Source organism: Erithacus rubecula (assembly GCF_903797595.1).
Source record: "Erithacus rubecula genome assembly, contig: SUPER_W_unloc_2, whole genome shotgun sequence".
Lineage (NCBI taxonomy): Eukaryota > Metazoa > Chordata > Aves > Passeriformes > Muscicapidae > Erithacus > Erithacus rubecula.
In genome coordinates, this window is record NW_027635620.1 from 358,136 (window position 1) to 385,590 (window position 27,455).

The 27,455-nt window shown below is 43.3% G+C and overlaps 1 protein-coding gene across 3 annotated transcripts in view; it reads left to right on the plus strand.

Annotated features, from left to right (window-relative positions):
• Positions 1-18,303, plus strand: part of LOC306814086 (arrestin domain-containing protein 3-like) — a 29,565-nt gene extending 11,262 nt beyond the window's left edge. The window contains exons 5-9 of one of the 3 annotated variants that reach the window (XM_079329799.1): positions 865-1,121; positions 8,133-8,295; positions 9,115-9,269; positions 9,561-9,622; positions 11,255-11,728. In XM_079329799.1, coding sequence (XP_079185925.1) covers positions 865-1,121; positions 8,133-8,295; positions 9,115-9,269; positions 9,561-9,622; positions 11,255-11,336 — 719 coding nt within the window. In that variant the 3' untranslated portion in view covers positions 11,337-11,728. Of the gene's footprint in view, positions 1-864; positions 1,122-8,132; positions 8,296-9,114; positions 9,270-9,560; positions 9,623-11,254; positions 11,729-15,189 lie in introns of those variants that run through there. The other 2 variants (XM_079329801.1, XM_079329800.1) reach the window with 2 other exon arrangements.
• Positions 18,304-27,455: the final 9,152 nt, after the last annotated feature.

Sequence of the window (27,455 nt, forward strand, 5' to 3'; positions counted from 1 at the left end):
TGGATGTGTTGTTTTCTGTCATGGGGTGACTTTATGATGCTTGTATCCCCAAATTGTCTGTTGGTGTTGAATATTGAATTCTGCAGCTTTAAGACTGGTTCCAGGAGTGAAGGGGGAGAGAAAGAGATGCAGAGCTGTTATCAGAGACTGCACTTGCTCCCCGCATTCTTCACACAGACTGTGTTGTCTGCAGTGGATGGTGGGAGAGAGCTTTTCTTTGCTTTTAGTTAGTTTTTCTGGCTAGCTGGGGCAAAGGAGTTCCCCTGGACTCTTCTTTTTTTCTTGGAATTGTTCAAACCTGCTCTGCACTGAAAACCCAAAAAAGCACCGGGAGCTCACACCTGTGGTCCACCAGGCCTGGCCTGGCCTGGCCGCGGCATTTCCCAGCGCCGGAGGGACTGAGACCAGACTGAGTGAGCCAGGCTGCGACCCATGGAAGGGATTCTTCTGAGTTTGTCAACTCCTTCAGAGTGGCAAGAGGTTTTGCTGTTTGTTATTGTTCATTTTTGTGCTGGGAAGTGCTTTGTCAGTTAAATAAACAGGGTTTTTTCCCACTTCTCTCTGAGGGAATATTTTTTTTTCCTCAAACCGGTTGAGAGCCCCCATTTGGAGGTTTCCTCCCAAATTTGCCCTAAACCAAGACAAACATTTTCCTGTTCCTTTTTGAACAGCTCATGGGGATATTGTTTCTATTAGCCTCAGTGGATGCTCTTTTGCAGGTAGAGCAGTGATAGCAGCATCGTTTTAACAGTATAAAGAATGTGAAAGTTTGCTTAAGCTGCCTTGTAAATGTAAAGAGAAATTGAAATTCTGGTCTGTTTTGTTGAGGTTTTTTGTTGTTTTTTTTTCTTCTTTTTGTTTCAGGTGAATCAATTCTGATCTTTGCTGAGATTGAGAATTGTTCTTCCCGTATGGTCGTGCCCAAGGCAACCATTTTCCAAACTCAAGCATTCTATGCCAAAGGGAAAATGAAGGAAGTCAGACAGCTTGTTGCCAACCTCCGTGGGGAATCCTTGTCATCTGGCAAAACAGAAACCTGGAATGGCAAACAGTTGAAAATTCCACCTGTTTCCCCTTCAATCCTTGACTGTAGTATAATCCGTGTGGAGTATTCACTGATGGTATGTTGGCCAGTCTGTTTCACTTGCGAGAGTGAGTAGCTTCCAACATGCCGTTCAAATTTCTAGCACAGCATTTTGTGATCATTAGTTATGAAAGAAATACATGTTCTGGTATTAGTGTCATGACAGGAGGTCTGGTAAGTCAATCTACTTTAAATCATGCAAGTTCTTAAAGCAGCTGTTAGTCAACTAAGCAAGCATTTAATGAGTAGACTACATTTCCACGTCAGGGCTCATGTTAAGACTCTTCCTAACTTGAAGACCTCATGGCTCCATAGGGACGTGGGCCCTAAAAGGGGCTATTAGAAACAAACTCCTCATGAAAACTTTCATACAAAGGTAACTTAGTGTCCTGGTTTGAAAGGACAGGTGTCTGCCAGTAAGGGCAGAAGTTTCCCTTTGGAATAGAGACTTTGGTTCTATTCCCCTCCCCCAAGTATTATGATTGTTTGAATCAAGGACTCTGAGGCAGAGATAAGGGGGGTGGGAATAACAGCTCTTTTACTAATATATCTAACTGTACAAACAGAAAACAATAACAGTTAATATTGCTAACAGAACGAAATAGATAACTCGGTGTCAGTCCCTTTAGATGCAAGCACGCTGTTTCTGTGCTTAGTCCCAGTCCGGATCTGCTGAAAGGCAGGCGGGAACGAAGGCAGGGAGGAGGGGGGAGGGGCAGCAGTGGCCACGCCGGTCCCAGGCGGGAAACGGCTGGAGCGGCGGCTCCTCGCTCACCGTGTGTGTCCGGGTGATCAGCTGTGTCCTCAGAGGCAGGAGGCTGGAACGGGGCAGATGCAGGGCAGGTGGTCGCAGAGGGTCTGGCTCTCCTGTGCTTGGCCGCGTGGGCTGACGATCCCCGGCGTCCTCCTCCGAACTCGCCGGAAACGCGAGTGCCCTCCCGGAAGCCTCAGAGGCCCCTCCGGGGGCCGTCCCCACCCACACCTTTGTCTGGACTCATCAGGGACCCTGGGTGTAGCCCGGCCAGCTCCATTGGCATGATAATGGGAAAAATTCTTTCAATTGACACAGCAACAGAAAAACACTCAACCCCCAACATTATCCACCCCGAATTTTTTCCATGCCAACATGCTACATCATATTGAAACCTTTAAATTATATACATACATGTAGTTACAGGCACAGTATCATATATAGTTCACCCTACAACAAGGTCCCCTTGGGGTATGCATCGGGTCTCTCCATCCTTTTGCATCACCCACCAAGTGCAACCTGGTCCTTGAGCGAAAACCACCCCACGAACAGGATTGTCTTTGCTGGAAGCAGAGTTCACCCAGACAGTTTTCCCTAACATGCCTCTCAGGTGTACCCCTGGAACCTTATCTCCATCTGCTGCTTCCAAGGGCTTTGAATGGGCAGGGCCTGCTCGGTTAGTGGAACCTCAGGTATTCACTAACCATGTGGCCTTTGGTAGATTGATCTCCCAGTTCTTGAAAGTCCCCCCACCAAGTGCCTTTAAGGTGGTTTTAAGCAGACCATTGCACCATTCGACTTTCCCAGTTGCTGGTGCATGGTAGGGAATATGGTACACCCACTCGATGCCATGTTCTTTAGCCCAGGTGTTTATAAGGCTATTTTTAAAATGAGTCCCGTTGTCTGACTCAACTCTTTCAGGGGTACCATGTCTCCAGAGGACTTGTTTTTCCAGGCCCAGGATGGTGTTCCGAGCAGTGGCGTGGGGCACAGCGTAGGTCTCCAACCATCCGGTGGTGGCTTCCACCATGGTCAGCACGTAGCGCTTGCCCTGGCGGGTCTGAGGCAGTGTGATATAGTCAATCTGCCAGGCCTCTCCGTACTTATATTTGGACCATTGCCCCCCATACCAGAGGGGCTTCACCCGCTTGGCCTGTTTGATGGCAGCGCACGTGTTACAGTCATGAATAACCTGAGAGATGCTGTCCATGGTTAAATCCACCCCTCGGTCTTGTGCCCACTTATAGGTGGCGTCTCTGCCCTGATGGCCTGAGGCATCGTGGGCCCATCGAGCCATGAACAGTTCTCCCTTGTGTTCCCAATCTAAGTCTATCTTTGAGACCTCTATCTGTGCAGCCTGATCTACCTGCTTGTTGTGCCTGTGTTCTTCATTAGCCCGACTCTTGGGAACACGGGCATCCACATGACGGACTTTCACGGGGAGCTTCTCTACCCGAGTGGCAATGTCTTTCCACTCATCAGCAGCCCAGATTGGTTTTCCTCTACGTTGCCAGTCAGCCTTTTTCCACCTTTCCAGCCAACCCCACAGAGCATTGGCTACCATCCATAAATCAGTGTAAAGGTAGAGCTTTGGCCATTTCTCTCTCTCAGCAATGTCCAAGGCCAGCTGAACAGCTTTGAGTTCAGCAAGTTGACTCGATCCACCTTCTCTTTCGGTAGCTTGTGCAACCTGTCGTGTGGGGCTCCATATGGCAGCTTTCCACTTCTGGTTCATCCCCACAATGCGGCAGGAACCATCGATGAAAAGGGCATAGCGTGTTTCATCTGCTGGCAGCTGGTGGAACGGTGGAGCTTCTTCAGCCCGGGTCACCCGCTTCTGCTCTTCTTCATCAGCGAACCAAAATCTTCACCTTCTGGCCAGTTCATAATTATCTCCAAAATCCCAGGGCGATTTGGGTTACCAATACGGGCGCGCTGCGTGATGAGGGCAATCCACTTGCTCCATGTGGCGTCGGTGGCGTGGTGGGTAGAGGGAACCTTTCCTTTGAACATTCACCCCAGCACTGGCAGTCGGGGTGCCAGGAGAAGTTGTGCTTCTGTGCCAATCACCTCTGAGGCAGCTTGAACTCCCTCATAGGCAGCCAAGATTTCCTTCTCTGTGGGAGTGTAGTTGGCTTCAGATCCTTTGTAGCTTCTGCTCCAGAATCCCAGGGGTCGGCCTCGGGTCTCACCAGGCACCTTCTGCCAAAGGCTCCAGGACAGACCATGGTTCCCAATTGCAGAATAGAGCACATTCTTTACCTCTGGTCCTGTCCTGACTGGGCCAAGGGCCACTGCATGAGCGATTTCCTGTTTGATCTGGGCAAAGGCTTGCTGTTGTTCAGGGCCCCAATGGAAAACGTTCTTCTTGCGAGTGACCTGGTAGAGAGGGCTCACAATCTGGCTGTACTCAGGGACGTGCATTCTCCAAAAGCCGATAGCACCTAGAAAAGCTTGTGTCTCCTTCTTGCTTGTTGGTGGGGACATTGCAGTGATCTTATTGATGACTTCAGTGGGGATCTGGTGCCGTCCATCCTGCCACTTCACTCCCAGGAACTGGATCTCTCGGGCAGGTCCTTTGACTTTGCTCTTTTTAATGGCAAAACCGGCTCCTAGCAAAATCTGGATGATCTTCTCTCCTTTCTCAAACACCTCCATTGCTGTGTTCCCCCACACAATGATGTCATCGATGTACTACAAATGTTCTGGAGCCTCACCCTTTTCCAGTGCAGCCTGGATCAGTCCGTGGCAGATGGTGGGGCTGTGCTTCCACCCCTGGGCCAGTCGGTTCCAGGTGTACTGCACGCCCCTCCAGGTGAAAGCAAATTGAGGCCTGCATTCTGCTGCCAAAGGAATGGAGAAGAATACATTTGCAATGTCAATGGTGGCATACCACCTTGCTGCCTTGGACTCCAGCTCGTACTGGAGTTCCATCATGTCCGGCACGGCAGCGCTCAGTGGTGGAGTCACTTCATTCAATGCCCGATAGTCCACAGTCAGTCTCCATTCTCCATCAGATTTCTGCACAGGCCAAATAGGACTGTTGAAGGGTGAGTGGCTCTTGCTGACCACCCCTTGGCTCTCTAGATCACGGATCATTTTGTGGATGGGGATCACAGCATCTCGATTTGTCCAGTACTGCTGGCGGTGCACGGTCATGGTGGCAATTGGCACCTGTTGCTCAGTCACTTTCAGGAGTCCTACTGCAGAGGGGTTTTCTGACAGTCCAGGCAAGGTGTTCAACTGCTTAATGCTCTCTGTCTCTACAGTAGCTATTCCAAAAGCCCACCTGAACCCCTTTGGGTCTTTGTAGTAGCCATTTTTGAGGAAGTCTATGCCTAGAATGCACGGTGCCCCTGGGCCAGTTACAATTGGATGTTTCTGCCACCCCTTCCCTGTCAGGCTAATCTCAGCTTCCAGCAAAGTGAATTCCTGTGATCCCCCCATCACCCCAACAATGGAAACAGGTACCTTCCCCACATGTTCTGATGGTATCAGGGTGCATTGTGAACCATTATCAACTAACACTTTATGTTTCTGTGGCTTTGACGTGCCAGGCCATCGCACCCACACTATCCAATAGATCCTATCATCCCATGCCTCTCCCTGGCTAGAGGCAGGGCCCCTCTAGCCCTGGTTATTATTTCTTTCCTGGGCATACATAGTGGAGGTTCCTTCCAGGGGATCTGACAGAACATCCTCCTTGCTGTAATACCCTGCACCTTGCTTTTGGGAGGTTGAGGCTACCTTCATGTTAGTGCGGCTCCCTCGGTTAGCATTTCCCACTCTGAGCTGACGCACCCGTGCTGCCAGGACAGAAGTGGGTTTCCCATCCCATTTTCCCATGTCTTCCTTATGGTCTCGCAGGAAAAACCACAGGTCAGCTCGTGAGGTGTACCCTCTCTCCCTAGCAGGGCGACGTGAAGCTCTGACTTGGGGGCCTGTGACTCGTACTGGTGCTACGCTGATCTTCCTCACCTCCTCAATTCTCTCCATCACCTCCTCCCTCATATCCCTCATCCTGTCTTCGACCTGTTGGAGGTCCCTGGCCACGGCAGAGACATTAGCCTGCATTGGGCCATTCATCATGCTCTCGAAATTTCTGAGTTTGTTGGCAACAGAACACACTGTCTCTAGACTGTTATCAGCATTAATCATTGCTATGTAGGTGGTATATTGAGATGGACCCAAGGTTGCCAGATTCCATAACATCTGCCCTGTGCACTTGACCTTGTCAGGGTCATTGTCATGCTGTCCATCCCTCCCAAAGAGTACCTCTAATACTGCTGTCTCTCTCAGCTGCCGGATCCCTTCCTCAAGGGTCTTCCAGCGCATCCTACGGTAGTGCTCCTGCATTCTCTCTCTGTGTAAAAACTTCTCTCTCACACTCATTAAAAGCCGGTCCCAGAGGGAAAGGAGGCCTTGCTCCCTTACGAATATCTGGTCCACACCTGAATCCTGGGCCAAGGATCCCAAATTCCTGGCCTCAGTTCCATCCAGTTGAACACCTGTTCCCGTAAGGTCCCAGACCCGGAGTAACCAAGTTGTAAAAGGCTCACGGCACCGCCGAGCAATGTCTTTACGCAGGTTACGGAGACTATCGTATGAGAGGGACTCGGTGACAATCTCAACCTCTGGCTCCCTTGCTGGTTGTGAGAACCCTCCTTGCTGATCCCCATTATCTAAGTGCCTCGTTTTAATCTTAGATTTCCTAGTTTCCACAGGAGCAACTGCTGCTGGCTGTGGCTGCTCCTGTGATCCAGCTGGAACCTGGACAGATACAACATCTACGGGTTCCACTGCAGCACCATCTGACTCTCCCTCTTTAGGGCAGAGGGAGGGTTTCTCACCAGCTGGAGAAAAATACTCCTTCATCATCTGGCTATGCTCTTTCAGCATTTGGCCTATATCCTTCACTAGAGCCCCCACCCACTCTGGGTGGCTCATTTTCACAGTGGGCTGTGGGGCATCATCCCTAGTCCCTGGGGCAGGTATCAGAGTTGTCATCCAAGCCAATATTCCCTTGTTTCTGAATGCTAAGTAAAACAGGCCAATCAGCAACACCAGCCACTGTATAATAACACTGGCAATTAAAACAGATCTGAAATCCTTGAGAACCAGTGGGGTAGCCTCAAAAAACTGGGTGATGGGTTGGGAAAAAATTTCCCTTGCACTTGTTACCTCACAGTAAGTACCATTACTGAAATAGCCCCAGAAACACGCAGTTAGAGTACGATAGCTCTGGATCCATGCAACCGCTTCCCAGAAAAAATTAAAAACCCATGAATTCCTGACATAATTAATCCACCAAACCAATCGGACAATAGCCACAGCAACCTTGGTGAGGGGGCCCAAATTCAAAAAAGGGCTTACAAATAGGAGGGAGATGGCTGTGACGACATGGAACACAAACCAGATTAAACCAGACAACATATTGCCAGTTAAGAGAGCTGTTATTCCTGTGTTAACTCTCAACTCAGTGCCCTCTGCTCCACGTCTGGGCACCAAAATCTGTCCTGGTTTGAAAGGACAGGTGTCTGCCAGTAAGGGCAGAAGTTTCCCTTTGGAATAGAGACTTTGGTTCCACTCCCCTCCCCCAAGTATTATGATTGTTTGAATCAAGGACTCTGAGGCAGAGATAAGGGGGGTGGGAATAACAGCTCTTTTACTAATATAGCTAACTATACAAACAGAAAACAATAACAGTTAATATTGCTAACAGAACGAAATAGGTAACTCGGTGTCAGTCCCTTTAGATGCAAGCACGCTGTCTCTGTGCTTAGTCCAGAGCCCGGATCTGCCGAAGGGCAGGCGGGAATGGAGGAAGGAAGGAGGCGGGGGTGGGGCGGCAGCAGCCACGCCGGTCCCAGGCGGGAACGGGCTGCAGCAGCGGCTCCTCGCTCACCGTGTGTGTCCGGGGGATCAGCTGTGTTCGCAGAGGCAGGAGGCTGGAACGGGGCAGATGCAGGGCAGGTGATCACAGAGGGTCTGGCTCTCCTGTGCTCGGCCGCGTGGCTGAACGATCCTAGGCATCCTCCTCTCAGCTCGCCAGAAACGCGAGTGCCCTCCCGGAAGCCTCAGAGGCCCCTCCGCGGCCGTCCCCACCCACACCTTTGTCTGGACTCATCAGGGACCCTGGGTGTAGCCCGGCCAGCTCCATTGGCATGATAATGGGAAAAATTCTTTCAATTGACACAGTAACAGAAAAACACTCAACCCCCCACACTTAGGCTAATACTTATGAAATGCTGATAAAACCCCACATTTTAATCATATACTTGTTTCATTTTTCTTCAGGTATATGTTGATATTCCAGGAGCTGTGGATTTATTCCTTAACTTACCACTGGTCATTGGTACCATTCCTCTACATCCATTTGGTACCAGAACATCAAGTGTAAGCAGCCAGGGTAGCATGAACATGAACTGGCTTGGTCTGACTCTGCCTGAAAGACTAGAAGGTAACTTGATAATACAAATCTCAATCAATTCACTACTCTCTTTTGATTTTTTTGTCTGCTTTATTCATTGCAGTCTTGTTAACAGAGTCAAATTACATCCTTTTATAATGAAGTCCACAGGAAATCCATTGTGGATGTTTTCTTGCCGCCTGCTTGTTCTGTGTAGAGCAAGAGATTTTTTTTCCCTCCCTGCCTTTCTGTCTCTAGGACAGGCAGTGAAATCTAGCTTCTTGGGAAAGTGGCAGAAATAAAAGCACAGGATACCATTATATCTGTGTGTAACTTCATTGCTTCCACTTCCAGTATCCCAATTGCATCCTTGGTTACAAGGCATTGCAACCCATAATAGCAGTTTCTGGGCTTTCTCATCAGCCTTAGTAGCCAAAGCTTTGTGAAAATATATTATTTTCTATTGGAGATCTCTCATGGCCAAAGAAAGAATTATGTATTTCCTTCCTTCTCTTTTTGCATATCTAATATCTTGCTTTTTTTAAATACAAATCCCAGACCTGGAGACTTCTGGAGTACAGAGGACTGCAATGTTCTGTCATTTCTACCTGTGCAGGGATTAAATTATCTTTGGTCTGATTTAAATTTTAAGGGGATAATTAAGCCACAATAAACAGTCGTCAGTCTGTCTTTGAACATAAACTTAATATCAGCATAAAACAAAATAGTCCCCCTTTTTTGTTTAACAATTTTTAAGTCATTGTTTATCTGCTGGTGAATCTTTCAGTGGTTGAAGTTTAATATTTATCATGCTGTATATTTTGTCATGCATAAGAACTTGTTTGAACTGTATGTACTTTCTCCCTCCAGCACCTCCTAGCTATGCAGAAGTGGTCACAGGGGAAAACAGACAGTCTGGTATTGCATCTGTAGCTGGCTTTGATGATTTTCAGAGAGCACTGCAAGGGCCATTATTTGCATACATCCAGGAGTTTCGTTTTCTGCCTCCTCCCCTATATTCAGAAGTAGGTATATCTGTCAGACTATGATGAGTTATATATTGTTTGTGACTGATTTTATTTTTTTTTGTCTGATGGAATAAGTTTATAAACCTGTTTCTCCTTCCTAAAATTGTAAGAAACCATTAAAATTATGAACATGGAATAAGTTGGTTTTGAGGAGGATTTTTGTTTGTTTGCAAGATGCAGATCAATTGCATCAAGAATTTTCCATGCCTGTTTTACAGAACGGGTTACCCTTTTTATAATTTTGTAAAAAATTTTTTTACATGAACTCTGCAACCTCACATTTAAAAGGTGCTCCATGAGGTGCCTTGGCTTCTCCATCATGCTATTTCCTGGAGCTGCCAAACTGGGAGGTAATTTTTTCTTGGCAGCACTCTTCCCTAGTCTAATACTTTCTGGAAATTTTCAAAGTGTTGTTTGCCATTTTCGAAACATAATTTTTAAAAATTTGTCTATTAAAACTAAGGTTTCAACTCTTTCACCTCTGCTGCTTCCTTACATTTTATAGCAATCACTAAACTGTTTTGCCTGCATGTGTGTTTAAATTCTGTGAATGTAGGCCTTTTAGAAGTTTTATGTAGAAAAGCAATGTATTGGTATTAATTTATGACTTAAGGTTTCTGAAGTTCACAGTTCTTCGACACTTTTGACCTTCACAGAACTAAAAATGCAGCCACTGAATAACCATGAATGAGATGTAAATTTCAAAGCTTTTCATGTTGTTTTTATTTTCTTTTTCAAGAAAAAGAAGTGATATAGGACAAATTTTAAAAAGTGTCCTCTGGCCAAGTTTTGTCTGAATTGATCCACTTTAGGAAAATAGCATTATGTAGCACAATTCCCCCCCCCCCCCCCCCCCAGGCTTGAAATGCAAAAACAAAAGGGCAATATGAAGTTAACTGATTCAATGTTGTCTAAAAGATGCAAGGTACGCTTAAACTATTCTTACATCTAGATTTTGAGACCTAAGTTAGCAGGCTTGTACCCTTTATTTCTCCTGTAGAGAGAAAGAAGAGGTAAGGTTTAGAACACATGAGCTTTTTGAAACATCTCATAGGATATTTGAGGATTAACTAATTTAAAAGTAGAATGATTTTATTTATTGATAAATTTATGCCATTTCAAGAAAAACTTCTTTGCTTCTCTCAATTAAATATTTCTTAAATTATGTTTCCAGTGATATGTGTCAAGTCTTTTTTTTTTTGTATATATCAGATAATTCAAAGGACTTCTGTGTGAGTAAAGGAGAAATTTTTTTAATAGCAGTTATTCATGCTTATCCTTAAATTGCCATCATCCTGGAGTTTAAAGTCTTCCACTGGATTTAATATTTCTATTTATCCAAAGTTTTGTCTAACTAGAAGTTTTTCAATTATTTCAATAACCCTTGGACTGGAAATTCCACATATCATTATAATTGTTTTAAACTTGTGAATTTTGTTTTTTCCTCCTAGCAATTGATGCTGAAATGCACTGGGTTGTTGTGGCTTTTATTGTGGAGACCCTGAGAGGCATCCCCTAGTTGGGGAGACACAAGAGGCTTCTCTCACAGCAAACCCTGTTGTGTTATACCAATGTACCTCTGTTTTGTTCCCTCAGTTGGCCCCATGCCCCTTCTACCCTATTTCTCCATTGGCTCCCATACCCTAACCCCACCTAACCCATGTCCTCTGATAATTGGTCTCTGATGCTCTCCCTGCCCCGACCACCCATATACTTGAACCTGGGCCCTCACCGAGCCTCGGCTTTGCATTTGACCCTACACTATCCACGCTCATGGCTGAAATAAACATCTTTGTGGAACCCATACAAAGGCCCTTCCTGCCTCTTTACCTTCGACCATATTAACAGCTATCCAGGCTGCAACATTTTATTTTGGGTTGGTTTGTTTGGTTTTTTTTTTTTTTGCGGGGGGTGGGGGGTATTTGGTCGTTTGTTTGGTTGTTTTTTGTTGTTTGGGGTTTTTTCCTTTTTCTTTTGGTTAGATTGATCCAAACCCAGATCAACCCACAGATGAGATACCATCTTGCCCCTCTTCTTGAAGGAATCCATAAAAAGCTGACTTGACTTGAGTTTTGAATCACACCTTCTGTGTTGAAGATCAAGGTGTCATAGTGGAGACTTGCTTTTAAAGGAAATGGTATTGCTCTTGCCTGTATGGTGAATAAATGAAAAGAACCTGTGATCATGCTTTGACACCTACAGCGCATCATAGGACTGCTCCACATGCTTGGAAACCTGCATCCCCCTCCATTAAATAGTGGCACATACTAGGAGCAGCCTTATTAGCGTGCAGTCAGGTGTTTCAAAACACTCAAACCATGTTTTAAGAGAGGAATGGCTGCTTTCTATGATTCTATGAAAATTTGCACATGCTTATTACTTGTGTTATACAGTTAAGTGTCACTACAACTTATTCTCATATGTGATGGACTGTTGTTACCACCCCCCCCCCAACTGTTTGTGATCTGTACAACAAGGAACAAAAAACAAAAAAAAGAGATGAAGAGATGAAGGCTGACAAATGCCCTGACTTTTCTTTTAATTTGATGTAGCCTGGACTTTACCTGCATATGCTCAGAATTGTCCTAGTGGGCTGATCCTGTATCACCTCTTCAACTTTGATCCTATTGTGGATTTATTTACAAACACTACATGCCTTCAAAGTCAATCCTTGCTGTATGTTTTGCAGCCAACTGTAGTAGACAAGCAACAGATAGGTGGGGGAAGAGATAAGAGAAGGAAACTAATGAGACGTGATCAAGATTTTATACTTTCTTTATTTCTTAAAAGAATTTGTTGCCTTTCTGCTTTTATTGCAAAGCAGTGTTTTGTTACAGACTGCCTAAAGATCACTTAATCTCAGGTAAAATCATTGCTTGCCAAACTGTTAGAATACTGTTTGTTTTGTTATGTTGCACTGCTATTTACAGTTATGTTTTGGTTTTGTTCTTTGAGGAGGATTTTCTTACAAAGTGAAAGCAGCACCAGCAGACACTAGCAAAGTGTGAAAAGAAAGTGTGAAAAGAGGATAATCATATGCTGTCCAGGGTTCATGGGCAGAGATATCTTAACTATTAGGGATGGGAAGGAGAAGGTTTGTTGGTTGGTTTGTGTTTGGTTTTATTTAAATAATATGTAGTTACCTAATCATCAGAAATTATATATAAAATGAGTCTCCAGTAGAAAGTGTATTTCAGATTGCAAGAAAAAATTGAACTATGGCAACTAAGCAGCAGCTCAGTTTGCCCATTTGGTATTATCTTCAGGGTTTATGATACTCTGTCACAGAATCATAGAACACCAGATTTGAAGGGAACTCAAGGATTATCTGGTCCAACCTTTCTTGGCAAAAGCATGGTCTAGACAAGATGATCTAGTACACCTAAAAAGCATCCAGTGTAGGGGAATCTGCCACTTCCCTGGGGAGATTATTCCAATGGCTGATTATTCTTATTGTGAAAAATTGTTCTCTCATGTTCAATTAGAATCTCCTGTGGAGTAACTTGTACCTATTACCCCTTGTCTTTTCCATGTGACTCCTTGTAAAAAGGAAGGTTCCATCTTCTTTGTAGCCACCCTTTAAATACTGGAACATGGTGATAAGGTCTCCCCTTAGCCTTCTTTTCTTAAGGCTGAACAAACTCAGTTCTCTCAGCCTTTCTTCACATGACACCTTCCCAGTCCTTATATCATCTTTGTGGCCCTTCTCTGGATCCTCTCCAGCCTGCCCACATCTTCTTTTGTATATCAGGGACCAAAAGTGAACACAGTATTCCAAGTGTGGCCTGACAAGGCACTGAGTAGAATGGGAGAATGGCTTCTTTATCTCTGCTGGTGCTGCCCTTGTTGATGCAACCCAGCACCCTGTTGGCTCTCTACCACAGCAGCTCACTGTTCACTCATATTCACCTTGTTGTCCACCAGGATCCCTAGGGCCCTTTCCACAAAACATCTCCCCAGAGGGATAGATCCCAGCCTATGCTATGATGTTTTCCAGGTGCAAGATGTTTGTCTTTGTTGAACTTCATAAGATTCTTGTTAGCCCACTCTTCCAGCCTATCCAGGTCTTCCTTCAGGGTGGATCTTTCTTCCAAAGTGTCCGCTTCCCCACTCAGCTTGGTATCATCAGCATACTTTATCGGGCTACACTTGATTCCATCATCCAGATTACTTATGAGGATATTAAACAGCATCGGGCCCAATATCTATCCCTGGGGGATCCCACTTGTGACAGATTTCCAGTTTGAAAAGGAGCCATTTACCACCACCTTCTAGGTGTGGCCTGTCAGCCAGTTCCCCACCCACTGCACAGACCACTTGTCTAAACCATAACACATTAGTCTCTGTAGGAGAAGACTGTGGAAAACAGCATTGAAAGCCTTGGAGAAATCCATGTAGACAGTGTCCACTGCCTACCCCACATAACCAAGCCAGTTACTTAGTCATAGGTGATCAGGTTTGTTAAGCATTATTTGCCCTTGGTGAGTCCATGCTGGCTTTTCCCAACCCCATGCTTCATTTGACTTCTTATAGCCCCAAGGAAGATTTGTTCCATAACTTTCCTGGAGACTGAATAAGACTGATGGAACTATAATCTCAGTGATCCTCTTTTAATCCTTTCTTGTAGATGGGGATGATATTAGCCTTCTTCCAATCTCCTGGGCATTCCCCCGATCTCTGTGACTTCTCAGAGGTTTTGGAGTGCAGCCTTGCAATGATGTCAGCCAACTCTCTTAACACCCTTGGGTGGATAGTGTTAGGGTCCATAGATTTGTTTGGGTCAAGCTCCTGTAACAGCTCACATGCCAACCCTTTCTTCATTGACAGTAGGTCTCTGTTTGCATCAACCTGGATTTTTGTTTCCAAGGCATGGGACCCAACAGTGCTGGGTGAAGAAGACAGAGGAGAAGAAAGTGTTGAGAACCTCTAGTCTTTTCAGTGTTGTTGGTGACTAATTGACCTCTCCTGTTTAACATCAGGTCCATATTTTCCTTCTTTTTCTTACTGTTTACGTACACAAAGAACCCTTTCTTTGGGTTTTTGACATCTCTGAACAATTTCAATTTGGGCTGAACTTTTGCTTTTCTAACTGCTTCTCTGCATGCCCTGGCAGTGCCTTTGTAGTATTCAATAGATATATGTCTACTTTTCCATCTCTGGTATGCTTCTCTTGATGTTGAGCAGACTCAGAGGCTTGCAGTTAAGATGGGTGTGTGTGGAGGGGAGGGGGGGGTCTCTTGCTCTGCCTATTTCTTTTACCTTTAAAGGCGATAAATTGCTTTTGTGCCTCCAGGAAAGTGTTCTTGGAAAAACTCCCAGCCACTAGCACCTTTATCCTTTGTGGAAGTTTCCCATGGAATCCCTCTCAACTGAGCTCTGAGCAAGCTGAAGTTTGCTCTTCCAAAATCTAAAACCTTTGTCTTAAGACTAACCTTTAGTGTGCTCAGCTGGCTCTCCAATTCCACAATATTGTGATCACTGCAGCCAAGGTTATCACTAAAAGATATTACAAAGCAGGTTTGCTTGGTTTGTGAGAAGCATGTCCAGCAGTGCCTCATTTCTGCTTGGCACATCTAACCTTTGTATGAGGAAGCAGTCCTCTACATATTCCAGGAACTTGATGGCTGATATATGAGCTGCTGTATTGTTCTTCCATCAAATGTCTGGGTAGTTGAAGTCATCCATGAGAAGCAGGTTCTGTTGACCTGAAGCTTGTTTAAGGGACCCAAATATTGCTCCATTGGCCTTATCATCTTGGTTTAAAGGTTGATAGAGTAAAACTATTATAAAACTGAGCCAGAGTATCAGTGTTACCAGTCATACTCAAATTAGTTTGCTGAGAATTGCTCTGATCGCTCCTGGTCTAGTCCCGAGAGCTTTAAAACCAACAATTTATAACAAAAAATTTCCATTTTAGGGCCAGTTCTCTTCAACATCTTCATAAACGACTTGGATGCAGGACTCGAAGGTATACTAAGTTTGCTGACGATAATAAAATGGGAAGAGCTGTTGACTCCCTCAAAGGCAGAGAGGCCCTGCAGAGAGACCTTGAAAAATGAGAGGGCTGGGCAATCACCAACTGTATGAAGTTCAACAAAGGCAAGTGCCAGATTCTGCACTGGGATGGGGCAACCCTGGATGTACAGACAGACTGGGGAACAAGAGGCTGGAGAGCTGTGCTGCAGAAAGGGAACTGGGTGTTCTGGTCGATGCCAAATTAAATATCACTCAGCAGTGCCCTGGCAGCCATGAGGGCCAACTGTGTCCTGGGATTAATCAGGCACAGCATCGCCAACCAGTCAAGGGAGGTGCTTGTCCCACTCTGCTCCGCACTGGTGCAGCCTCACCTCGAGTCCTGGGGGCAGTTTTGGGTGCCACAGTATAAGAAGGATATAAATCTATTAGAGAGAACACAAAGAGGGCTGCAAAGATAGTGAAAGGTCTAGAGGGGAAGCCATATGAGGAGCGGCTGAGGTCACTTGGTTTTTCAGCCTGGAGGAGACTGAAGAGAGAACTCATTGCAGTCTACAGCTTCCTCATGAGGGCAAGTGGAGGGGCAGGCACTGATGCCAATCTCTTCCCTCTGGTGACCAGTGGCAGGACCTGAGGGAATGGCCTGAAGTATCAGGGGAGGTTTAGGTTGGATATTAGGAAAAGATTCTTCATGCAGAAGGTGGTTGGGCACTGGAACAGGCTCCCCAGGGAAGTGGTCACTGCATGAAAGCCTGACAGATCTCAAGAAGTGTTTGGATGATGCTCTCAGGCACAGGGTGTGATTCTTGGGACTGTCCTGTGCAGGGCCAGGAGTTAGACTTTGATGATCCTTGTGGGTCCCTTCCAACTCAAGATATTCTATGATTTTATGAAAAAAAAAATCCAACAACTTTAATCGTACATTCATCTAAAATGCTAGAAATTATATAGAAAAAGCACTGACTCCTTGAACGCATTCTAAAGAAGAAATTAATGATGGAGCTATTAGATCTGATCAGTGTTTTTATGCTAGAGATTTGTAAATGTAAATTTTCTTTTCAGAAATAATGTAAAAACAAAATAAAACCAACCAACCAACAACAACAAAAAACCCCATCCAAAACCAAAAACCAACAACAAAATCTATGGTCTGAGACATGTCTGATGTTGGCTATTTAAAAACTGATCCATTGTGCGAATCCTTGTACAATGAAACAGCTCAGAATGGAGGGGAGGGAAAGCTGGTGTTTCTCTATTGTGCTCATTCTTAGAGTTATGCCTTATTTTTAAGGCTTCATAAATAAAATAAAATAGGCTTTTCCATAAGTGGCCTTTGTGAAAACATGAAAGATATTTTTTGTTCCAAAAATGATGACAGGATGATTAAATGAGAGTCATGTCTTAAGTGATTCAGTTCAGATGTTTGGGCTTTGATAAGCAAGAATTGGAAATTGGGTGATGTCTTATGCTGCCATTTTTGTGACTGTCCTTTCCTTCAATCCTTTCCAACCAGACAAAATTTTACAAGTTAAAATTGTTGACATAAAAGGGCATTTGATGATTTTATTTTTTGGTTTTTTTTTTTTTGTTATCAGACTAGGGAACAATTGTTCATATACATAGCACTGAAGCACTTATCCCAGTATATTGGAAAAACTATATATCAAACAAAATTGACCAATGTTGTCATAACTGATGTTGCATCACAGGCTGTGATCAGAGTGGAAAATTCTAAAGCCTTATCAAATAAAGATTTCCCACTTAAACATTATTAGTTGCTCAGAGGCATTATAGGTTCATAGTTGTAGCCTAATATTTGATATAGAATCTTGATATGAATTAGAAAAAAGTGAAATCCAAGCATTAGAGAAACAAAGTGCAATATTAAATGCTTGCTTTATAGATTCTATTCTGTGGCTGGATTTTAGTTGGGGTTTTTGTTTGGCTTTTTTTGGTTGTGTTACTTTTTAAAATTAACTTTGCTGAATATGTCCTTATGGACTTTGTTTTAAGATAACTGTGGAAAACTAATATTTTTTTTCTATTGTTCTTCCTTGTGATAAGAAAACTTTAATTTTTTTAAAAAATGCTTTAAAATGCTTTAATTGTGATCTGTAAGTGTTTGTGACTTAAACATGTGTCTTTGTGTAAAATAACAGCCATAAGGATTAAATTATCAGAAAGGCATATGTTATGAATCAACTACATAGGGAAAAACTATTTCTGGAGCTACACCACTGATTAGTACAAGAGCTGAGTTTCAGCACCTTTAGTTCCTTTGTCTTGTTTATATCAATGGTTTCTTAGGGCTAGGTTTCAGCTGGGAAGGTAGAATACACTCTCCTAAACTTAGAAAATACCAATAACTTACAGGATATGAATGTTTTTTTTCAGGACACTGCTTAAAAATTACTGTAACTCGTGATTCCTGTTCAAGTTTTTTAGTGTTTCCCAGTACATATGGTGGGGGTGGGGATTGCACATTTTTGTAGGGGTGGGAGGAAACTGGGGAAGGCGAATTACTTTAAAAGCCAGATAACTCAGTGATTTGCAGTTGGGATCTCAAGGTTGGTTTGTTGAACTGGGGTCAATAAGGTGTGTCTTGCTGTTTACTTAGAAGTCTAATGTTACCAGATGTTGAAAATCAGTATCTGTGATTTGTGTTTTGGTCAGTAGAGTTTTGCAAGATATTAATACCGCTCCACAACATTCCAGAAATGAAGCACTGCCATAGCATCTTATTTCTCTATACTGCACACAGCTGAACCTCTGAAAGAATGGACTATCATCATTGCTTGGTATCAAAGTGACTTTTGACCTAAGGCAAGGTTCACTAGGCTAGCAGCCGGGACTCAGGAGTCCAATAAATGCTGTTCCTGACTGTTGGTGTTAAAGGTACGAAAGACCACTAGATGATCATGGTATTGTTACAGGAGGTTTTATGGTGTATGCTACTAACATAGACAACCCAAACATTGGATCTAACTCCTTGTATAATGCAAACAGTAGACTTCCTAAATACGTGAATTATTGTGTAAAAAAAAGCATTTTTTTTTAACTTTGAATTTGTAACTACCAACTAGGGAGAATCTAGAAAGATCTTTGGGGTTTGGGTTTTTTTCCCCCATGAATAACACTGTGAATCATTTGTGCCTGAGTTTTGATTGAAACCAATAGGAAATATAAAAATAAGGTTGTCTCTCATTATGATTATAGGCTCTAGAACTCCTTTATAGCTGAGTGACAATGATTAGAATATTTTTTCTAATAACAGCACAACTCTTTTTAATAACTAAAGTTTCTAATCCTATGTGGCAATGTCAGAATTTAAATTATCATCAGTTCATTTAAAGGACAGGCACTTTGAGCATTTTTGTGCAACATTTTCTTGTAATTACAATTTTAGACCACAGCCACTGCTCATTTTTTTTCCTACCTTTAGGTTTATTGCCAGTGATGCCTTAAAGACCTAGAAATAAAACAACACACTTTTGAGACAATATTAGTATAGGAGTTAATATGAAGTCTGGTCTTTATTGGAGGGCTCCAGGGGCAGATATGGAAAAATGCCCAACCCCCATGGGGTGAATACAGTTTTATAAGCTTTGCAGGTTAGCATATTTGGCAAGAATTCCCAATTAGAAGCACAAGTGATAAAGTAACTCTCCCCTTTTGGTTCCACCTCTTCTGTAGCCCCCCTATACATAGGAACTAAATTTTGTTTATGAAAATGTCTTGAAAAACTGGTTTCAACCTTGGCTCCCAGGAAGAACTAAGATAGGATAGAGGCCTCGGACCCCTCGGTTTTGGAGCCTCTGGAATGTCTTTTGTCTTTCTGCCTATCAGGGTAGGGAAAAGTACTGGAGCAAGCAAGGAACTATATAACTGTACAACAATAGTCTACAGAGCTATTAATATATATATATATATATATATATATATATATATATATATATATATATGAAGGAAATATAAAAGCAAAAATCATTCTGGAAACACTAGCATTAATAAAAAATTGGAAATTACCAGTTTTATTCTTTGAGATATGGGGGGTTCATTTAAAAAAAACCAAATGTTTTGTATTTCTGAATATTAAAATACCTGTGCCTGCATACAAATCTGTGCTATACCAGGATATAAAACTAATGACCCTTTTATATCAGCTATCCATAAAAAAATATGAAAGGGTGACTGTCCTGGTTTGAAAGGACAGGTGTCTGCCAGTAAGGGCAGAAATTTCCCTTTGGAATAGAGACTTTGGTTCCACTCCCCCCCAAGTATTATAATTGTTTGAATCAAGGACTCTGAGGCAGAGATAAGGGGGTGGGAATAACAGCTCTTTTACTAATATATCTAACTGTACAAGCAGAAAACAATAACAGTTGTTAAAATCGCTAACAGAACAGAATAGATAACTCGGTGTCAGTCCCTTGAGATGCAAGCACGCTGTCTCTGTGCTTAGTCCCAGTCCGGATCTGCCGAGGGCAGACAGAAACGGAGGCAGGAGGGAGGGAGGTGGGGCGGCAGCGGCCACGCCGGTCTCGGTGGGAACGGGCTGGAGCGGCGGCTCCTCGCTCACCGTGTGTGTCCGGGTGATCAGCTGTGTCCGCAGAGGCAGGAGGCTGGAACGGGGCAGATGCAGGGCAGGTGATCACAGAGGGTCTGGCTCTGCTGTGCTCCGGCCGCGTGGGCTGACGATCCCGGGCGTCCTCCTTCCAGCTCGCCGGAAACCCGAGTCCCCTCCCGGAAGCCTCAGAGGCCCCTCTGGGAGCCGTTCCCACCCACCCCTTTTGTCTGGACTCATCAGAGACCCTGGGTGTAGCCCGGCCAGCTCCATTGGCATGATAATGGGAAAAATTCTTTCAATTGACACAGTAACAGAAAAACACTCAACCCCCATCAGTGACGAATCATGAAACTCCAATATCTGAGAGATATTAGGCAGCATTGCAAAACTGATCATATTTTTCCAGATATGTAGTTAAAATAACACTTATTAATCCCTTTTTAAATTTAAGCCTTTCATGTTTTCGGAAAATCAGCCAATAATTTACCATAAACTACAGCTACCTTAGTTTTTTGCAGGACAGCTGCACTCACAAAAGTTCAACTACAGAATCAAAGAACATTCTTCAGAACAGATACAGTAAGCTTGGCTTTTGTCCAGTAATGAACTTTCTACAGGGACACTTCTTTGCTAATGTGAATGCTGCTGATTTGAACTGAATCCTGTGAATCAAATTATATGGCTATATGCAATTGCAAAGAGTTTAGCATCCAATGTGTTTTTTCACTAGGCTTCTGTTAAAAAATAACAGCTGCTCCTAGGAATATTGATTTGACTGGAGAGTCCAGCCTGGCTCAGTCTAGTCACAGACTTTCCACATTCCATTAATTTTGATCAGAATCATCTTCAGAGACTTCCAGACCTTTAAGAGATGCCAAGGACTTATACTTGCAGGACAGTTAAAAGGGATTTTTTTTTCTAGTGAAAGCAATGTACAAAGACATCATCAGGTGTGTTTCAACTGCCCTCTGAATTTGTTCTCTAAGTAATCGTTCACTCCTTGTCAGCTGCAGCTTTCTCTTTTTTAGATCTACATCTCCATATCTCCTGACCTAGTGGTAGCCTCTGAATAGAGGCTAGATGATGCTGTGACATATAAGTTGAATAGTGTACCTTTAATCCAGTTCAAAACATGAAATATTTGGAATTTAGAAGGACATTGTATTTTTAGTTTGTTTCAAGCACCTTGCTATAAATGTCACATTTGGATGAAAGACAATAACTTACAACAGGAAGGATGAGAGCGTGCAATTTTTAAGAGGGTAGAAATATACAATCACAAAAAAACAAAGTAACCCTTAACTCATATCCAGGAACTAATATTGAAGTGCAAAACCAGGTATTAAGCACAAGAAAAACAAAAATCTAAGATGGTGAATCATGACGTGACAGCACTGAGGTCTGCTATGAAATCCCTCTGCAGGTTCCCACTAAGGACAGCAGATGGAATTATGAAGTGAAAGATGATTCACCTCTTCTTCCTGTGCATCAGGCTATTCAAAAGTATGCCTTTGACATGCCTTCTCTTCAACAAATGTTGGGAATGGAAGAAGTCAGAACCTGTTAGCTGTTCATTGATTTAATAAATGTGCAGTAAGCTGTAACTCCTTCCTAGCTATTTACTGTGATAGTCTCTAAGAAGGAGCTAGGCACTGCATAGGATAAACAAAGGTTCAAAAGAGGCTCCTTGCCTTTCTCAAAGTTTGTAGTTTATTTCATGGTGGTCCCAGGGCAAAAGAGGAGGAGGATCTCAGATAACGGTCTTTTCTAGGAAAGGGTCAGGGAGGGGAATTTGGCTCTTTGCCAATAGGATAGGGACAGGAGGGAAGGATTAAAGCATTCCTTTTACCTCTGGTATTGGGTTATGTGAGAGTCCGTCCGAGCCTCTCACCTGTTTCTGCCCAACGACCCTCGCCTGAGGCCTGCACTGCCCAGGATTGGGAGGAACGCCAAGTGACTGTTACGCAGGTGATGCCTACCAGGACTGATTTCACATGACAACTAGTCACGGGGAGGTTACACAACAAGCTCCCACAGATGAAAGACAATGGACTGGTCAGTATGGGCTGACCCGCGTGTGTTCATGACGACAAAGGTGGTCTGATGTGCCTTGAAGCGTCCTGTTTCCACCTGCTCCCCCACGTAACGAGCTCCACATACAATAGTCCATAAATCTTCCCACCTTTTGGCCAGAAGCCACTCGCTTTGGGAAAGGACTATAAAAGTGACTTTCTCAAAGGAGACCCCCGAGATCTCCCCAGATGGCAACAGACACCTACCGGCCGACTCCACGAGGATTTGTCTGCCCGTCTTGGTAGCTATAATCCCGACCCCCCTTTCTCTCTCTCTCTCTCTCTCTCTGTCCCACTATCGCATTTTTGGTTGGCACTAAATAAATTGCATTTCTGTAGAAGTAAACTGGTTTTGTCCCCTGCTGTTTCTTTTGTGCTCCGAGATCCATAAAAGAACCAGTCGCGACTCACTCTTGAATTGGGCGGACCGTGACAGGTTACAACATAAATGTTCTGTCTAAAATGATTTTATGAGTGGGATGTCATTCAATCTTTCTCAAAAGAGATATGGCACTTGTTTTCAACTGAATAAAATGGGAAAACATAAGAGGAAGGAAAAATCACTACAAAATCTAATAATTTTTTATTTTTATCCTAAAAGTCATGCAATTATGTAAACAATCTCTTAGTATCATCAAATGGCCTAGAATCCAAATTAAACTTCTCACTAGAGCTGGTCATATTAATGTTCAAGGCAGATTTGTCATGCTTGTCCATCAGTCAGCAAACAGAATATAATAGATTTTTCCATGTTTCATTCAGCTCTGTAGAAGATACAAACCATTTACTGGGTAATGACATTTTTTTAAGCTTTTATTATTTGCATCCTAGTTTTAGGGCGAATTCTAAATCAGTTGCTGTCTGTATGGTTAACCAGTTCATTTTTATTGGTTAGCATTGCTAAGTTCAGAAAACAGATCACCATAACATATCAAAGTGTGCCGAGGAAGGTTGAGTAGATCATCTTGAGTGCGATTGCATGGTGCGTACAGGACAACCAAGGAATGAGGCCCAGCCACCATAAGTTTAGGAAAGGCAAGTCCTGCTCGGCTAACCTGATCTCCTTCTATGACCAGGTGACCTGCCTAGTGGATGGGGGAAAGGCTGTGTGTGGATATTGTCTATCTGGACTTTAGTAAATCCTTTGACACTGTCTCCCACAGCATCCTCCTGGAGAAACTGGCTGCTCATGGCTTGGATTGGGTGTACTCTGCTGGCTGGATGGCAGGGCCCAAAGAATTGTGGTGAATGGAGTTGCATCCATTTGTCAGCCAGTCACACGTGGTGTTCCCCACGGCTCAGTATTGGGGCCAATTCTGTTTAATATCTTTTTCAGTGATCTGGATGAGGGGATTGAGTGCACCCTCAGTAAGTTTTCAGATGCCACCTAGCTAGGTGGGAGTGTTAATCTGCTCGAAGGTAGGAAGGCTCTGCTAAAGGGATCTGGACAGACTGGATTGATGGGCCAAGGACAATTGTATGAAATTCAACAAGACCAAGTGCTGGGTCCTGCTATAGGGTCATAATAATCCCATGCATCATTTTTGTGGCCCTCCTCTTGTATGGAAAAATCACGCTAAGAAAAGCCAGTGTCCATAAAGGGGGCAGATGAGTCTTGCAACTTTGTTCAAATAAAGGGAGAGAGTCCACTGGGGCATATGCCCACAGGGTTATCTCTCTCAAGGTTTTGGAGGGCGCAGCCTTCTTTTTATTCTAAACTCCCAGCTGCATGTTGCCCTCTTCCTTTCCCCATTGGCTGAGGTACTAGGAAGGATGTGGTAGTTTTTAAAGGTTTCTTAAAATCTTTATTTGCTGAGACTTGGGCAGTTTTGTTTGTACCTGACAAGGACCAATCACTGTCGGATTTTTAATATTGACACATTATTACACCAATGATAAAGTTTATGGGTCTTTGTGAAACGCACATGTAAAAACAAAACAAAACAAAAAAAACCAGAAAAGCTCTCTTTCCCTTCTGGTCCTCTCACAAGGTAACACTAGCCTGGGCCCCATTCACGTGGTCCAGGCAGGGGTGGGCAGGCCCTGTTTTCAACCAGGGGCCCCGATAGCCAGGGAGAGGAGAGTCCCATTTCTAAGATCCAACCCTGCCCATGCAGCCTGGGGGAGAGAGAACTAGGCCCCGTTCTGGCAAGGGCCCCCCACCACCCTTGCCTGCTAGGCAGGGTGGAGGGAAGACCCCCAGCCCGAGGCTGGAATTGAATGCAGTAAATGCTGGAAAACAGCCATGCAGCCACAAAAGCAATCACCGCTTTCTGACTGAATCCTACAATCCTAGCCAGCCCTAGCGTGACCTTAAAAGACTTTTTATCATAAATATCTCTGACTGCTCCACCTGAAAAAGATCACAAGACCCTCTGCTGCACGGACAAGATATTAACTCTTTCAATGCCCAAAATAAGACTTTAAAAATACTTTGTTCTCTCTCCTGAGTTAAAAAAAAAAAAAAAAAAAAAAAAAAGACTAAAATAGTGATACACACAGAAAAAATATGAAAACACCATAGTGAGACTAGTGATCTTCTTCAGTTTATGGGTTGTTCATCGAGATGATGAAGAAAGATAATAGGAGATGTCCTGGTTTGAAGGACAGGTGTCTACCAATAAAGGCAGACACTTCTCTTTTAAATGGAGAATGTAAACCCCTATCTTCCAAATTATTATTATAATTTTGAAATTAAGGGACTCTCAGGCAAAGATATGGGAATTAGGAATAACAGTTCTTTACTAGGAAAATTAAAATAGAAATACAGTATTGTAAAGAACAATCCCAAAAACACTGAGAGAGTCAGAATACAACTTGACACCCTGTCATTCAGGGTGTTGGTAGCAGTCCCATTAAATGGTGGCTATGGTCCTCCTGCAGTGGCAAATGTGGTTCAGTTGAAGCAGTGCTCCTGTAGAGGGGTGCAGTTTTCCTCGGAAGATCCAGGGATGATGTGGAAAGGTCTGGCTTGCCTCTGGAATCCAGTGGAAAGAAGGTATATTTCTGTCTAAAATCTCAGTTTTTTATGTAGATAGAAAAGGCTTGGCTCCTCCCCCTGACTGGAGCTTCTCCCAATGGGGTGGTGTAATTTTATCAGTCATACAGTGGAACTTAATGGGCCAGCAGCAGATGATATCTTCCTGGAGGGAGGATGGGTTGTGGAAAAGATAAAGATGATTGCCCCATCTTGCCTTAAAGATGGCCCATTAGCAGATAATATGTGCCGCGGAGATAAGGGTCACTACCTCACCCAGCTTCAACAGATGGTGATAGAATACACATTTCTGGCCACATCCTATATTGCAACCCAACACAAAGACAGAAACAGAAGAAGCAATGACAGGTAATCATACCGTGTCCAATAGTTCAATTAAAAATTCAATTGTAATTATCAACCCAGTTTTCATTAGTCAGTGCTGCCACCTCATGAATCCCAGGTTTTTTAATGGGTAGTGGTTGTGAGGGATCTCACAATATTGTATCTCTTATATGTTGATTCAATATGTTTTGAAATTAGTTTTAGAATTATGCAGGGGATCTTCATTTTTAAATTTCATAGAGAGGTAGCCTCAACAGGTACATGTATTAACATGTGTCAATCAGCCAAGTTTCAAGAGGATTCCCAGCTCTTGTGGTATAATTGATTAACTTTGCACTCTGGAATAAATGTGAATGGATTTTGTGAGGATGTGTGTTTCTTCTTTACTGCATTCACATCTACTTAGAAGAATTTAATAGGTAACATTCCTATTTTGCTGGATTATTCTATACATCATGAAGGATTAGTTTTTATGATGCAAAATTAACACGCAAAACATTTTCATACAAGATGTTCTCATGCAAACATATCCTTACATCAGAGCTATGCTCTGTTTTCCAGGAGACAGATGTTGTAATTTACCCTTGACACAAACTAGAAACTGTGACTTTATTATTAGTGGGATTAAAAATGAAATTAATTCACTTCCAAATTTAGCTGTATTTTTCCAAGTAGGACTTTGTTATTTTCTCTTGAATTTCAGTGAGCAGACTGCCCTCATCACAATCTGCACCCAAAACTGAAAAGCATGTTTATTGCAGAACATGCTACAGTCACTACAGTGATTTGGCATAAATAGAAATGAGGCAAAGTTAAAATACTCTCTTAAGACATATAGCATGAAATTCAGCAGTACATTAGTTTGAGAGCTGGTAGAGGGCTTTTCTGTATTTTATTAATATCTTATTTGCAGTCCATGGCTACCACTCCCTCCCCCCCCCCCCCCCCGCCCCCGTTTTAAGAAGGGGGATTCAATAATTTCTCATGCAGCGTTTGCTTAGGTTTTGTTAAAATTCTTTAATTCACTAATTAGTAAATATGAAAAATTTAGCCAAATCATGATAATTTAAAAGCATTCTGAGGCAGAACTGGGAAGGTTACTACATATTTGCATGATTTCCAATATGTATAAAATATTATATCAACTTTAGGGATAAAATTGGTTGAGACAAAATATACGTCCATAAGACCTTTAACCACACGATTTTCCAGTAAAAACACAGAACAAGTTAGGCAAAAATCAAACTCAAGATTATGTAGAATGCTTTACCCAATTTTTGATCTCCCACCAAGTCACTTGCAATGAAAACACAAACAAATCACAAACATTAATGAGAGGAATGATGGATTTGTCCTTACAAACAAGCTGTGGATCTGCTGGTAGATAAGACTAGCACTTAGTGATAAAAGAAACAATGGGAAGGATTCCACTGATTGATGAATGGAAAAAGATATTTGTCTTTACAAACAAACTGTAGGTTTGCTGATAAATGAAGTTGGATATTGAAAGATGAAAGAAGCAATGAGGAAAAACCATGAATTCTATAAGAATTAAAAATTACAAGGGAGGGTTATACATTAGAGGGGAATCTTCAGTATCAGGCGTTCCAGGAAGCTTGTACCTCTCAAGTACCTCAGCCAATGGGGAAAGAGGGAGGAAAATGCGGCTGGGAAATTAGGATAAAAAGGAGGCTGCGTCCTCCAAAAAAATTTGAGAGATCCCAGGGGAATGTCTCATGGCCTCTCCCTTTATTCAAATAAATTAAAAGGACTCCTCTGTCTCATTTTTGGACATAAACCTCTGGTGTTTGTGGATTAATTTTCCTGACAATTTGGGAGATCTCATCCAGGATATTTCCACTGTCTGGGACGGCAGGCAGTAGTGGAGCTGAAGGCGCGTCTCACCCAGTTTTGGTGATCAGCTCCCCTTGCTGCCAGCTGGCAACAGGTTATCGACTGGGTTCCTGAAACTGTCCAGGAGACAGATGAGATGCGGACCGGGGGGGGTCTGTGAAGAGTCCACATTGAAGGACCACTGAAAATCTCACCGATGAAAAAAATGGGATCTTTGGGAAGTAAACCTGGGAGGGGCACCCATGGAGGGTAGCACAAGTAAAACAAGGCACCAATGGAGGGTTGCAAGGGTAAAACAGGGAAGGGGCCCTGGCAAAAGGTATGATGATCCCAAAATATCTCTTTTGGAATCCCTGGAAGAATGTGGAGTTGGTTTACACGTTCTCCCAGAGGTA